The 16,545-nt window shown below is 40.4% G+C and overlaps 1 protein-coding gene across 1 annotated transcript in view; it reads left to right on the top strand.

Annotated features, from left to right (window-relative positions):
* LOC141494001 (rap guanine nucleotide exchange factor 5-like) overlaps nt 1-16,545 on the top strand; it is a 163,278-nt gene that overhangs the window by 107,375 nt on the left and 39,358 nt on the right. Inside the window, exons 8-9 of the mRNA XM_074195202.1 lie at nt 991-1,064; nt 9,148-9,273. Coding sequence (XP_074051303.1) covers nt 991-1,064; nt 9,148-9,273 — 200 coding nt within the window. The remainder of the gene's footprint in view (nt 1-990; nt 1,065-9,147; nt 9,274-16,545) is intronic.

Raw genomic sequence — 16,545 nt, 5'->3', positions numbered from 1 at the left:
TAGACTGGAATTATTAATGAGATGCTAGAAAGCAATTTGGAAATAAGCAATTAGCATGACAAAAATGAAGAACTTTGGATTCAGAGATGGCACCACTAGACCTTTATCTCAAGGATGTCAGTGACAAAAAGAAAACCCCCTCATACCCCCAAATGTCTAGAGATGCCCTTTTTGTGCAAACATTGGAAAGCAACTAAGTCCTCATTGATTAGGGAATGAATGGTTCAACAAATTATTTTGACTGTAATGGGATATTATTTCACCATAAGAAAAAAATATTTATGTGACAAATACAGAGAATCTTGGAAAGATTTAGATGAACTGATACAAAGTGAAGCAAAAAGAACTAGAATTCCCCCAACTACAAAGCATTTAGGACTGAACACTGAAATTATCCTGGCCGAGCTTGCAACCAAAGACAAGGGAAGAATAGTAATCTCTTCCTGTTTCTTTGCAGAGGTGGGGAATCATGGATGTGGAACACTTCATATAATGACAGTTTTTTTTCAGCATGTTGATTAGTTTTTCTGAGTGTTTTTTTCCTACTTTTTTTTAATCTCAAGGGAAGGGATTGGAAAATAGGATCCAGTGCAAATTGATGTTAAAACAAAAAATCAATAAAACATTTTTGTTTAGAAATCTAGGTATTAAAAAAGATGCTGGCTGGAGAATTAAGAATTCATAAACTGTCATCTCCATGCTACTGGAAAAAATCTCCTGTTCTTCCTTTATCCCCAGCTAATTACTGAAGTCATCTTGTTGACTCAGGCTTTGTTGAAATGAGGGTGAGGGTTGTATGCTGACTTCTTTTTCCATGACCACTGATCTCAGAAGCAAAACAGTTGTGGTAATATTGTCTTTAAAAATATGTATTCCCCAGAATTGAGTTGACAGAAAATAGATGCTTTCCAAACTGTAACCCTGCCCTCAGACAAAACATATTTGCTTTGTTTATTTGTTTCTAAATAACCCCTTGGTTTGTTGTTTTAGCTCTCGATCGAGATGAAGAGAGTGAGGACACACAGACATCGGTGTCCGAGGATGATGGTCTCTCTGACTCCCAGGTATGGAAAGCTCTAACTGAAAATATGCCCTTCCCCTATCCTACAGTTGGGGAGTGCTTTACTTGGGATGGGGGCATTACTAAATGATATTGATCTCTTGTCCTTATCTTGAGTAAATAAAACCATATTGCTGTGAATCAAATCTTTAACTTTAATATTAGAGATGGGATAAGAGAAGGAAGTAGGAATGCTGAGTCGGGTTCTCTTTGGCAGACGTAGCCATGACATTTTAATGACATTTCAGACATGTTAAGAATAAATCCAGCCCGAGGTAGTTGCAGCTAAGCCCCAAATATTCTTACATCAGAAATCTATGAATGGCTTAGTTTGAACAGTTGTTCACTTCAGGCCAAAAATATGCCCTTTAAAGATGGACACCATGACCAACTTTGTTTTTTTGACCATAAAATTCTGCCAGAAGTAAATGAGATTGTCAAGAATGAGCTTGTTTGGTTCTTCATTGGTGTTGGGATGTCGTTTCTAGAAAAAAGGTCCCTTTTGAAGTTATTTCCTACTTGGATGATTGCTGCCATCTCCAACTTTGATTGATTTGTCCATTGATTTATTTGGGGAAGGGATTATGGACCTATGGTTTTTTTTCTTCATGAAGGGAACTCCCAGCATAGACTCTCACTCCACTGTACAGATCAGTAATGGGTATGTAGTGTATCATCAGTATCAGTTGCCTGAAGTATTGAGTGAGCAGCTTGCTCATGGTCACACGATTAGATTATCTCACAAACAAAACTTGGACCTAGAGCCTCTGGATCCAAAGCTGGCCTCAAAGCCAAAGCCATACTGCCTTTCATCTCTAAGTTCACATTTGATTCCAAGGCAGAGCTTGTAAAGTATTCTCTTCATAATTCCTTCAACTCCCATATTTTCATTTTCTCAAGATGTCAGTAAGTCATGGGCCTCTGATTTCATGAAAATTACCAGTATATGAACTCATCCCACCAACATACACTACAACCCATCTGTAGCTTATCATATTAGGTGAGGCCAAGGGAGCTTAGCAGACTTGCTCAGGGTCTTTCAGCTAGGAAGTAACTGAGGCAGGGTAAAACTATTCTTGAGATGGAAATTTGATGTTAAAAACCAAATTTATTTCATCCTGAAAACAGTGAATCTTTGATCTTTGCTCTGGGAATTCTTTTCCATTATTGAAAAATGGAATCCACCTAATCTGATTCTTGACTACATTTCACTTTCAAGCCCCAAGCTTGAACCCAATGACTGGGATTCTACCCAGAGGTTTTGTTCTATTCTGTAGGTACTAAGGCAGCCCCTGACAATTCTGGGCTTCTTCATCAGGGTAGTACAAGTTGTAGCAGTCTGTTCCATGCTCGATGGGTTCTACATATATTCCCAGTGAGCTGCTGATTCAGTTGTCTGAGGTCCAGCTAAGCAAAGTACAAGCAACTCTTAGACTCAATAAGCCAACCACTTGACTATGAATTGTTTGACCACAGTCACCCAGGGAAAACAGTCATAAGAAAAATGTATTTTTCAGGACCATGTCCTACTGATTGCATGACCTTGGGCAAGAAACAACCTCTTTAGGGTTCAACTTCCTCATCTGTAGAAACAAAGGGGTTAACCTCAATGACCTCTCAAACCCTAAGCTGTAAAGTTCAATGACATACCAACTTGGATGTGGACAGTGAGAGAGGAAAGTTCCAGTGACAGACTGGACTTGGAGTCAGTAACCTTCCTCCGGATACTCAGCAAGTCATACTCTCCCTTAACCTCAGTTTCCTTATGTGGAAAATGAGCATAATGATGGTACCTACCTCCCAGGATTTTGTGAGGGTCGAATATAATAACACATGGAAAATTCTTTGCAAACTTTAACATGAATATGGAAATTATCCTCATCATCCTTAGTCATGTGCTCTGTCATGCCCCTTCCTTATTATACACTTTCCTTATTATTTATTCTTTCCATTACCTACTTTGCCAGAGGATACATTTGATTTTCATTGAGTCTTCTCACAAATGTTCATGTCCCAAGGAATGGGCATTATCAGTATTTTCATACCTCTATTCAGCCCTTTTTATGCCTAAAGGAGCATTAAGAAAGCATCTGACTCTCCTTATAGTCGTAATTTTACAATCCTTTCATCTATAATCCATTGAGAGTCAGGTGGTATGGCATAGTATTGACATCTACAAATTGGGAGGGATAATAATAATCATTACACTATCTCTCTCATAGAGCGATCACAGGCAAAGCACAAAGCGAGCTGTTGTTCTTATCAGCTCTTTCTCATTATTGTCCATTATTATTTGTTAATATTTGCTACTTGAATAAGTTAAAATATTGCTCCCTATTCTCCTTAAAAAGAAATTTCCCCCAGGGTTTTTTCTTTTTAAAGTGACAGAGCATTTTGATTTCTAACTACATTTCTTCATGCTATAAATTTCAGAAATATCAAAGAAAAATGCTGAAAGAAAAGTCAGAAAGTGATAAGTGTTGATATAAGTCTCATCAAAAGGCAGAAAAAAGAGGAGAGTTGATTTTTGGAGCCCCCACGGGTGTCCCTTTGGACATCTCTTGTTCACATTAGGCTGACTTAACTTGGTATTTTAGAGAAAGGATTTTGAAATTCTTTTTCTGAAGTTGAGCATAGAAATAAAGCAAATAGAGCTTTTTGCAGATTATAGGCATTTGACCTTTCTTCACTTGAAGATTAGTCATTTTCTTATTGTTTAGCTGTTTCCCTAGAGATTCACACATTTCTTGATGAAGCCATTCCTAACAGCCCTCCCCCAATGCCTTCTAATGTAATATGCTCATATATGCAGCTGTCACTCCCAATAGAATATAAACTCCAAGTCAGTAGGGCCTCTCATTTTTCTGTTTGTATATACCATGCCTAAGCCAGTTATGTGCTCATAGTCATCAATTCATAAAAGCTTGGTGGTAGTTGATAAACTGATTCCAAGTTTCACCTTTCAACAAAAAGATGTGGACACATCTGCTACTGTAATCAAAATGGATGGCAACTTTTCATTACCATAGAGAAAGGACAGCTCTACTGAAAATTATCTCAAGTCTATTCAAGTCAGCCAACATTTATTAAGCATAAACTTTATGGCAGACATTGGAGATAAAAATCAAATCAACAAATAAGTATTAAATGCCAAATAGGTATCAGACATTGTGCTAAACTCTGAGGATAAAAGGGCAGGCAAAAATGGAATTAAAAAAAGAGATCTGTAGCAGTCCCTGCTTCTCCATTCTATTGGAATAAAGCAAACCCATAGATAGGTAAATCATCATCATCATCCTCCTCATCCTCATCCTCATCATCATCTCTATTAAGGTTTGCCAAGTGCGTTATAAACATGATTTCATTATCTCCCTACAACAATTCTGGGATTTATATATTATTATTATCCTCGTTTTGCAGATGAGGAAACAGAGGCAGACAGAAATTACAATGACTAGCCTAGTGTCACAGAACCAGATTTGAATCCAGGCCTTCTTGACTCCAGGTCCAGCACCATCCAACAATCTCAAATATAAAATCTATGAAAAAGGGAGGGAGCACTAATAATTACAAGAAGCTAGAAAACCTTCTCAAAGGAGATGACTCATGAACTGAACTTCTAAAGAAATTAGAGATTCTTATATTCCAGCAAGGGGGAATCAGCCTATTCAAAGACATGGAGATAGGAAACTGCTGAGTTTGAAGTTTTTTAGTCAGTTTGCATGAAATTCAGAGCATAACTTTATGCTTCTCCTTTTAAAGAAACTAAAGTGAGGTGTTTCTTTTGACAGTATCTCCATTAATCCCTTATTATTCTAGTTCATCAGCATTCAGTAAATTATTTATAACCAGTTTCATATCAATAAATTAAGTAAACCAGCATGGCAGAACTGGATCCTGGTTTCTTGTGGTTATTGTAAAGACTGAACAGGAGTGTGGCCACCAAAGTGAATTAATGAAGTTATGGGCTTCTGGAATTAAGTCACTAAATTATAGCCCTCAAATAGACCCCAGGAGAACATCTGGTTATGCTTCCTGCTTTCAAGAAGACCTACATTTATAAGCTATCCCCGACATATGGATGCCAATCTGAGCCTGAAAGATCTCTAGGGAATCAGTGAGCTAGCGTGACCTGCCTTCCCTGCAGATTTCTTTGGTTGGTGGTTATGTAATGAGAACTTTCAAACTAATCACCAGGCAAAATTACATTTTCGTAAGTTAATTCTTCTGCCAAAATCAGAAATCAAGTGTGCCATTTCCTTTCTTTAATTATGAAAATATCAAGTTCCCAGAATAGCAGCCAGCATAGCAGTCTAAGTCTAAGTCTAAGCCCATTTTGAAAAGTAATGATATTTACCTTTTTTTCCATTGGATTCATCAATGGCATCCCCAGGTATCCATACAAATATGCATTTCCTAATGAAAGTAAATGCTATGCTTAGAGTTGTAATTGAGGAACTTGCATTGTTTCCTAATAGCTACAAACCCAGACATCTGAGAAAGACAGGACTTCTTCTACCCCTCTCCACAATACAGCCAATAATACTGTTTGTTCAAAGTCTGACTCTGAGCCCCTTGGCTTGAGCAAAGGATGCTTCATAAATCCCTCCCACTATCAGTCTCTGCTTAGCATTGTTGGTTCATTTATTATACTATAGAGAGAAAACACTGAGGATCCTAGAATGGGCTAGGAGTCCATTGACTTTGTGGTGTGCAGAGCTGTGCCTGGCTCTCTTGATCTTCATCAGTCATCTAAAAAATGGATTTTAGGTGTAAGGGAAACTTAACTGGGTATAATGATTGGATGGTAGAAAACCATTCCCCACTTTTGAGAAATCAAAGCCAAGGACCCAGAACGCCAATGGGAATGCATCACTATCATAATTACCTTTTGTATTATGACTTAAAGTTTGCAGAGAGCTATAAAGACCTCTGAATACTATACAGGAAATACTGTACCCATTTTGCAGATGAGAAAACAAAGTAAAATAGGATGGCCAGGGTTACTGGGCTAGTAAGTTGAACCCAAGTCCTTCAACCTCAAACCTTCTTGCCACATGAGGCAGAACATATATCATTGTGAGGACATGGGAAAACCAGCCTCCAAATCTCATCAGTTTTATAGATTGGGTCAATACCTTGACCTACACCTACTTATGAATCAGGTAACTAGGTGAGCACTTTTATTGGTCTGATGAATGACTCATTCTTCTAGGATGTCATCAAACAGATGAAAAATACAAACAGTCCTCACTTTCTGTAGATGAACTGTTTTGTAGACCTCTATATTAAGCACTTTTTATGTAATGTGATATTTATTGCCCATAGATGCAGAAGCAAGGGAGGGAGGCAAGAAGTGGACTATGCATCCACAGAGGGAGAAGCCTGGAATGAGCATCAAGGACATGTAGGGGCTAAGGACGGAGTAGGCCAAAGATCTTTCAAGAATTTCTCTCTCAGGGTGGCTAGATGGCGTAGTGGATAAAGCACTGGCCCTGGAGTCAGCGAGTACCTGGGTTCAAATCCAGTCTAAGACACTTCATAATTACCTAGCTGTGTGGCCTTGGGCAAGCCACTTAACCCCATTTGCCTTGCAAAAAAAAATCTAAGAAAAAAAGAATTTTTCTCTCTAGGTGCTGGAGATCAAACCACCTTCCACTGCAACAGCAGTCTCTCTGGTCCTCAATACTTCTTTCACTTGGAAGGACATTTTTAGGTTTTCTTATTTAGAATTTTTTGTTGATAGTGGTGGAGAAATAGGATTGGTGGAGACAGAGCATCTTTATAGTACAATAAAATTAACCTAGGTGTTTTTTAGGAATGCAGATTTCTTTCAGAATATTTTATGTAGAGTTGAATTTGCATAATGTGAATCCATATAAAGTGAGAGCTGTCTGTACCTAATAGAGTACTCCAAGCACCTAATTAGGATTTTCCTTGAATTAGACCATTAGTTCCTATGTCTTAGATGAACAACACAGAAGAAAAAGAGCTAGTCCTTGACCTGAATGGGAGGATAGTAAGTTCCTCATGTTTTAGAAACTGTGCAATGCTTCCATCGTTAGCGATAGTGGCAATGACTGTAATTTAATCAGCCTTTTAAAGTTTGCATTCTCTCATGAACCTTCCACCTAAGGCACTATTATCCCCACTTGACAGATGAAGAAGTTGAATCAATCAATCAATAGTCAGCATCCACCATGCACTAGTTTTACTGTAGCAATGCTCCAGCTTCTTGGAGCAACAGGTGAGAGTTGAGTAGAGGTGGACACCAAAGGGGAATGATCAACCCTTATTACCCCAGAGGTGCTACTAGTCCTTCCTGAACACCATCAACACCCAGCAGCTACCAAGATGAAGGCCACAAACTAGTTGATGAATTAGGGGGGTGTCTACCCCAAGCATGTACAGACTTCCCCAATGGAAAGGACACATAAGAACAGTTTGTTCCAATGGTTATGAAGGTGGCTGAAGCAGGTGTGTGGAGCACTTAGAGACAGTCAGACATAAAGATGCCAAAGTCATCCATTGCATCTGGGCCATTGTCAGTCATTCTGACTTTTGTATAGACTTATATATGTTCATATTTTCTCACTACATAGAGCTTCCTGAGGAAAAAGGTCATTTAATTTCTGTTTTTATAACCCAAGGCTGACCCATGACTGATCCATAGTAGGTGTTTAATAGTTGCATCAGATTTCTTCATTGTGCTAAGAGGACTGTCTGATCTAGTTAAGGGTGCTTCAGTGAAGAAGCCAAACCTTCATTACATTGTCCAGTCTCTAATTCTTAACCTTTGACCATGGATGTAAGAAGTGTTATAAGAAATAACTTAAAGAAAAAGTCCCAAATCTTTGCTCCATTCTTTGCTCCTATCCTATGCCTGCTCTCTTCTCCCCTATCCTATGCCTGCTCTCTTCTCCCCTATCCTATGCCTGCTCTCTCTTCCCCTACTTCCTACATGGAGTCATCTGAAACAGATCTTGATGTAATAAAGTCCAGTTCTGTGGCTGCTATTGTCATGGCGAGAACAATACTTCCATCAACTCCAGCCAAGCCTGGCTTCAAAGTCGTCATCCAGTACAGTCCTCATGGACCACTGGGAATTGTGGTGAATTCAACCCTTGGCTTGCATTTTATCCTGTCATCTTTTCCCTGAACTCAGAGCATTTTATAAGAATCTGATTTTCCCAGTGATCTGGATGCATCCCTCAGGACTCATTAAACACCATACACCTCTTCTAGAAGTTACTATTTCAGAATTTTGCTAATATCTTCTTTCCAGCATTTGCACAGAATCATAGATTTAGAGCAGGGAGGGACCTCTGAGGTCATCCGGTCTAACCTTCTTATTCCCCAGCCAAGAAAATTGGTACCCAGAGAGGGTCTGGGGCTTATCCATGGTCACGCAGCTAGAAAGGGGCAGAGCCAGGATCAAAAAGTGAACCCTTCCACTTCCCAACCCAGTGCCACCCTATCCCCAATCATTTTAAAGTAAGTTGGTTACCTGGGTATGTCTCAGGAGAAAAAAAATAATTGAATGGAGAAATTTCATTTCAATTCCCAGGATAATTTGTCAATTATGAGGGGAATAATTAGCTTAAAATTCTTCTTATAAGCACTATGTTTTTATACATGGAGTAGAAACCCTATAGAAATGGACTAGCCAGCTGGGTTATTTTTAGGACCCTGCCTCATGGTTTCATTTTTTTTTTTTTTTTTGCCCGCCAGAAAGGTTCCTGGCTAACTTTCCCATGAGTTTTTAACCTCTTGCTAGGCTTTGCTTATGTAACAGGAAACAGGCTGACAGGAACAAACAAACGGTTAGCCTATCAGACCCACACACACACAGAGTAACAGTTGACTGTAGTGAGGGCTGCCCTTCATTCTCTTAAAGACGATATAGATAGATATTGGTTCATTCGCCGCTTTCTTCTCTGGGACCCAAGAAGTTGACTGGAGCTATGATTTAAAGCCAAGTGGCCCCTCCAAAGATGAGCTTCTCGTTGTAACATTCCACTGGTAGGAGGGCCATGTCCTGGGATTGTGGATTCAAGTATCTTTTCGCTCTTTCTCCAACTCTCAAGGCAGGAGTGATGTGTAAACTTCAGGAGAGGGATGACATCGGGCGAATTGAACTCGTCCAGAAACTCGCCAGAGAAAACTGCCAGTTTCTACAGACGGACAGAAAGGAGCAGGAGAAGCCTGAGCAAGTAAGAGTGTTTCTTCTTGGGGGCCTAGATTGGAAGGATGGGGAGGGGGGTTTTCCTACCTCCCTGTTTGATGCAGCATAATAGTGTGTTTGGTGGAAATTCTAAAAGGAATGGGGAATGGTCATCTTTCACTGGCCAGTGGGAACTGTCTATAGAAACTTTCCTGATAAAAAAACAAGATTTGGAAGCCTTTCTGTCCCTGCTTCCTGGATCTTTGACCTGTTTATTTAGGTTACCTTGTGAGATTTTCCTAGTGAAGTTGAGATGTTTCTCCTTTTGATGAGAGGATTTTGAGAATATGAGTCCTGAGTTAAAATCCAGTGATAGATGCCTATATGTCACTAGGGGTATATTCCTTTGGTAAAATGTTTCTAAGATGCTCCTCCTTCCCCAGAATAGTCATTAGGAATAGATGAGTACAAGTAGGGATGACCGAACCCTAGTGGTATTCATACAGAAAACACTAATGGGATCTTGTCTTGACCAAGGACAGAACCAGAAAGGGAGTTTTCTAAGCTATCGGGTGTCTGAACAAGAGTCCTTTTGTTCGTCTGAGGTTAAAACTGGAGGCAAGTGGGTATTCTGCCCATGGCTCTTGCAAGGAGGAATCCAAATGGTATCTTGGGACAGTCAGGGTGTGTACATCCCAGCTGTCTTGCTAGTGACTCAATATGACCATTTTCCTTGGCTGTGTATTTTTAAAATATTGTTCATGCGGCTTCACCATGAATCAAGAAGGCTCAGAAAGGGGGATGAGGGATTCCTCCATCTCCTGAATTTTCACTTTCAATGCTTTGCAAGGAGGGGTCAGGGGAGAAGATCAGCCCCTGGGAGAAACCCCCTCCCCCCTTGCTTTCAATCCATCAATACCAGTGGGAGAATTACTCGCAGGAAGAGAGGGAGATGAGATATCGGGGGAGTTTCCATGCTGGTCCGTTCAATAAGACATGTTCACATCTCTGGCAAGGAGAGTCATTATCACAATTGCCATCTCCAAAGGAGGAGCACAATTGACTGGTTTCCAATTCTTCTAATTGAGCTGGTACAGAGGTACCTCCTAGTAGTGCTGGCTCGATGGGTAGTGCCAGCGTGGGGGCTCACGCAAATGTGAGGCTGAGTTGATGAAGGGTGGCTCATCATGGCAGGGCCTTGAACCCTGATCTGGGGAGAAGCTCTAATGCAACTGGTGTTTAAGCACCTACTGGGTTCCCTCTGCTATGGTTATAGGAATGTCCCATAACCAACAAATAATTATTAAATACCTTCTGTATACTAAGCATTCTCTGGCTATTGGAATTCAGTAACCAAAGTAGAACAATTCCTGTCCTCAAAGAGGAGAGAACCTTCACATTATTCACAAGATTTTTTCAGAAACAGTACAAAGTGTTTCGACAAGGGGTGAGGAACACAGTCTCAGCTGATCAGAGATGGGAACAGATCACCAGATTTCATTTAGAAGGATTGCTGGAGACAAATGAGATTCAAAGAGAAGAGATTAGGAGGAGGGCATTCTGGGTGTGGGGAACAGCTTTTACAAAGGTTTGTAGATGGGAGATGGAGCAGAATGTATGAGGAGCAGCTGGAGGCTAGATTGGCTGGATCCCAGAATGTGTACGATGCATCCAGATCTCCCTATGCTCGTGGTATTCCTGTGACTTCAATGTCAGGGCTCACATAAGCCTGAGTGTGAGATACTGAATAGAGATGTTGGGTGGATTTATGGGGGATCCTCCCTCACCTCAGTGTCTTTCTTCTGAGATTTGCTGCAATTTATCATTTCTGTGGGACAGCTAGGTAGCACAGTAGATAGAACATCACTCCTCAAGTCAGGTAGACTTGAATTTGAATCCTGCCTCAGACACTTAGTACTACTAACTGTGTGACCTTGGGCAAGTCACTTAACCCCATTACCTCACAAAAATCAAAAAAAGAAATGAAAAGAATTTATCTTGTCTGGAACTTTTTGGTACAAAGTTATTTATGTGTGGTCTCCTCCTTGCAAATGTGAGCTCCTTTAAAGCAGAGATTGGGGTTTTTTGGCCTTGGGATCTCTTGTGTTCAGCACAGTGCCTCTCATATTAGTGCTTATTGACTGACCAACTGCAACTGAATCATGGGCTTTGGGAGGAGAGCAAAGAGTCATGGAATTCAGCCTGGATCTATGGCATCAGAGGAATCCTGTCCTTCAATTAGTCACTCATTGAATAAGCTTTTACTGAGGATTTAACTTAAGTTTTAAAAATATGTTACATGAGGGGCGGCTAGGTAGCGTAGTGGATAAAGCACCGGCCCTGGAGTCAGGAGTTCCTGAGTTCAAATCCAACCTCAGACACTTAATGATTACCTAGCTGTGTGGCCTTGGGCAAGCCACTTAACCCTGTTTGCCTTGCAAAAACGCTAAAAAATAATATGTTACATGTAGCAGTTTGTGGCAAAAAGAGGAAAGAGGAGGTAGACTGAGGCAAAGGATAAGAGGCTGGCAGCCTGAGGGCTGCTTTGGTACACATTGAAGAGTCAGATCCCCAAGGAAAGGTCATTCGGATAGGGGACAGATCCTCCCATCCTCTGTGAAAGGACACAGGTAAGAATGACCCAAGATGGACCAGTTGCCTTCTTCCAGATTCCTATTCCCCATGCACAGATTCCTGTCACTGCTTGCCTCCTACCTGATCTGGTTGGAGGGCACCTGAATCCAGAATCCTGACTTCATTCCAATCCTTAATCCCAATCCCCTATTCCCAATGGTAGTGGACTTGTTCCCTTTGGGTCTTTCATACTGGGAAGTCATTTGATGATGCATTTGAAGGACTTGGGGGTCTTGCCCTGTCCTGGAACAGAGCTCTCCTATATGTATATTTGCTCCATTTCTTCAAATGTGATCTCTTTAAGGGAAGGATTGTCTTCCTTCTCTAGTTTTATCTGGAGCACTTGGCTCATAGTTTGGTACATTATCAGAATTTGAGAAATGATTTTTTCATTCATTCATTCATTCATTCTTCTGCACTGAAGAGAATACAATAGTTGATGAGGTCCTAGGGCCATTAACAATAAATTGAGTCATGTTGGGACAAGCTGACCATTGGAGAATCAGAAGATTCAGGACAAGAAAATGAACATGATGCAGAGATTCTGAGATCAAAATGAAAGCATAAAAATTAATCAGCTGGGGTTTTCAATTAGTGGAAAAACCAGCAATTTTGTAACCTTAGAGCAGAGATCACAAGGGACCTCAGGTTTTTTTTTTTTTTTTGGCAAGGCAATGGGGTTAAGTGACTTGCCCAAAGCCACACAGCTAGGTCATTATTAAGTGTCTGAGGCCGGATTTGGACTCAGGTCCTCCTGGTGCTCTATCCACTGTGCCACCTAGCTGCCCCAGAACCTCAGTTCTGATGGTTACTGGTGGATTATTCCAATGCTTTAGAGTAGGGTATTGACTCCATTCTGTAAAATGTGTTATCACCTCTTTATACCACACTATAGTTAAAAGAACATTGGGTTTGGAGTGAGAGAAGTCCTCAGGTTTGAATATCCGCTCTTTTACCTACTGCCTGTATGGTTGATGGCAGATCTTAGTTTCCTTCTCTGTAAAATGGAGGCAGTTGGTCCAAGTGATTCTTTCTCGTCCTCCAGATTCCTGAGCCTATGGTCATGACTTGTGATAATGCTTGACTATGTGGCAAAAGATGACAGTATTCTGGAGGAGCAGCCCTCTGATTTATGACTTAAGAATAATGTTCACTTAACTTTCTTGGGATACTGAAAAGGATGATAATTTTGTTTTTAACCTTATAGATTTTTCTCATCAATGGCATCATAAGCTAATTCTCTGCCTATTATCCTTTGGCAAGATGATAGTCTTAGATGATAGGAAGGTGCTAGACCCATGATTTCATTGATACTTCCTCTGATCAATACAAAACCCCCTTCATCCTTTACTCCTTCCCCTCTTCCATCCCTCTCCTTCAGATGTAAAATGAGATTATGGGGCAGCTAGGTGGCACAATGACTAGAGCACTGGCTTTGGAGTCAGGAGTACCTGAGGTCAAATCTAGCCTCAGACACTTAATAATGACCTAGCTGTGTGACCTTGGGCAAGTCACTTAACCCATTGCCTTGCCAAAAAAAAATGAGATCATCAGACAGAGGATCCTTCCAATTCTAAAAGTGCTGTGATTTTAAGGACAGAGAATCCATGAGCGTGGTGGGGAAAGACACACAGCCCATGTTACCCTGGGCAAGTCACTCATCATCTCTATCTGGGTCCCAGAAAACTCTCTAAGTTACAGAACAGTCACAGATCCTTGATCCTAATTACCAGCTGGGAAGGAATTTAAAGACTATCTCATCTGGTCCCCTTATTTTACATAGGAAGAAACTGAAGCCAAAAAAGAGGAAATAACTTGTCCAAGGTCAGGCAGCTGGAATTTTTAATGAGAGATACAATTTTCTATCTGGATATTTCATTTACAACGAAGACAGAAATTCAGTGTAAAATTAAAAAAAAAATTGCTCCCAAGAAAAATGTTAACTTGACATTTTACTTTACTTAGAAAGAAATAAATGTGATTAAAAACTTCTTTATTGACTATTCTCATTAATCTAAGAGTATAGATTTGAATAAGCACACTGATGCTTGTTGTTGATGGAGTTGTGTTTTTTTGTGGTTTTTTTTGCAAGGCAATGGAGTTAAGTGACTTACCCAAGGCCACACAGCTAGGAATTTTTTTTTAGGTTTTTGCAAGGTAAATAGGATTAAGTGGCTTGCCCAAGGCCACAGAGCTAGGTAATTATTAAGTGTCTGAGGCCGGATTTGAGCCCAGGTATTCCTGACTCCAGGGCCAGTGCTGTATCCACTGCACCACCTAGCTGCCTTGTTGATGGAGTTGTGAACTGGTTCAGCTATTTTGAAAATTGATTTGGAACTGGAATCAAAAAATCTTTATTGCTATGAGGGCTATCCCCAAAGAGATCAAAGAAAGAGGAAAAGGATACTTATATGTGTCCTTATAACTGTTCTTTTGTAGTGAAAAGGAAATGGAAATTGAGATGATGCTCACTAATTGGAGAATGATTGAACAAGCTCTAGTATATAAATACTGAGTTATATAACATAGATATTTTATATAAAGAGTATAAAATACTGAATTATATTGAATGGTGTATAATATACCAAATATTGTTGTACTGTAGGAAGTGATGAAGTGGATCATTTAAAAAAACCTAGGAAAATTTATGTGAACTGATATAAAATGAAGTGAGCAGAATCAGGAGGACAATTTCTACAACAAACAATGTTGTAACAATAATCAACTTGGAAAAACTTAGGAATTCTGATCAACCTAATGACTCACCACAATTCCGAAGTAGTCATGATGAAACATGTTGTCCACCTCCAGATGAAGAGCTAATTGACAGGCAGGTTGAAGCATCTCTTCTTTTTCTTCTTCCTTCCTTCCTTCCTTCCTTCCTTCCTTCCTTCCTTCCTTCCTTCCTTCCTTCCTTCCTTCCTTCCTTCCTTCCTTCCTCCCTCCCTCCCTCCCTCCCTCCTCTCTCCCTCCTCTCTCCTTCCTTCCTTCCTTCCTTCCTTCCTTCCTTCCTTCCTTCCTTCCTTCCTTCCTTCCTTCCTTCCTTCCTTCCTTCTTTCCTTTCTCAATAGCAAGGGCAAAATGGGAAAGGAAGAGAATTCAAAACTGAAAATAAAATAAAAATTGAATAAAAAATACTACAGATTTGTAAATAAGATCATATCCCTAGAACTGATAAAGGACAAATGAGTCAGTCTTGTTATTTACAGGTAAAATGGACCTGGGGAGGTGGAATGATTTAGTTTCATGTATTGATATGCATTGGAGGCAGAATTTGAATCTGAGTCCTCTGACTCCAGAATCAGAGTTCTTTCTCACCCTCTCACATCCTAAGTATCTCTACTATGAATAGAATAAACATTTAAGAAGGGAGTCTTTGGGGGCGGCTAGGTGAGGCAGTGGACAAAGTACCGGTCCTGGAGTCAGGAGTACCTAGGTTTAAATCCGGATCAGACACTTAATAATGACCTAGTTGTGTGGCCTTGGGCAAGCCACTTAACCCCATTGCCTTGCAAAAAAAAAAAAAAAAGGGAGTCTTTTCTATGAGTGGAAAGAATGATCACCCTTGGTGCTGTAGAAAGAGAGAAGCTGAGATCTGGAGTTTGTGGACTTGCTCCTTACCTGACTGATGTTGGGTGGGCCACTGGCCCTCACAGCGTCCTCCTGTATTAAGTGAGGAGAGTGACTTCTTGACTTCTCAAGGGCACACTGGCTCTGAAACTAGGATTCTCTGGACATGTATTCTCTTGGTTATAGCTGGATCAGTCCTTGGTTATTCAGAACTTGTGACCTTCCTAGTTGGTGGGTCCTGCTAGACCTTGTTCTCCTCTACCACACTTTGGGGAACCCAGTGTCCCCCCCTAAGCTAAATGAGACATCGGAGGAGAACCCAAGAGGGGAAGTTGAGGTACAGTGATGAGAAACTATTTCTAATTAATTAGTTTGTCTCTTCCACCACTTTTCTAAAGCTCCCAGCACTCGAATTTATCCAGACCTTGGTTTGAGCGGGAGGGGGGGGGGGCATGGTTTTCCCAAGCATGACTATGGAATTTAACATAAAACTGAAACTGATGCTAAATGTACTCTTGTTTATGCCAGACACCAAATTCATCTGAACATTGAAAATACTCACTCCCATTACACAGGAGATGATCCCTCTTTTTGTTTAGAGAGATTTTATTTATTTTGAGTTTTACAATTTTTTCCCCTATTCTGGCTTCTCTCCCCCTACTCTGCACAGGAAGGGAGTCTGTTAGTCTTTACATTCTTTCCATGGTATACATTGATGATCCCTCTTTTGAAAGAAGCAGATTGGACTTCACTCAAGGGTGGGGAGGATTTTCTAATATTGAATGCCATCCTGAAGGGGTTTAGGCTGCCTGTACTCTGATGTAGGGAGCTAATGTTGGGCTTATCCTTTTTGGAGATCCTTAAACCCAAGGCTGACTGACCAGTTGTTGGGTGATTGTAGAGGGCATCGCTAATTAGGAATAAGTTGGTATAGGTGCTCACTTATTCTCTTCCCAGGTGATTTCTATGTGAGGTCTAAGAGGCATCACTAATTTTGAATGGGGCGTTGGTGCCTTGGGGCTAACCATATCCAACCTCCCCATTTTAAAGATGAATAAATTAAGTCCCAAAAAAGTGAAATCACTTAATCAGAATGGCACTCTTCACCATCTGTCTA

The sequence above is a fragment of the Macrotis lagotis genome, chromosome 7 (assembly GCF_037893015.1).
Source record: "Macrotis lagotis isolate mMagLag1 chromosome 7, bilby.v1.9.chrom.fasta, whole genome shotgun sequence".
Taxonomy (NCBI): Eukaryota; Metazoa; Chordata; class Mammalia; order Peramelemorphia; family Peramelidae; genus Macrotis; species Macrotis lagotis.
The sequence above is the reverse complement of the archived record's forward strand: the minus strand, read 5'-3'. Positions and strand labels throughout refer to the sequence as shown.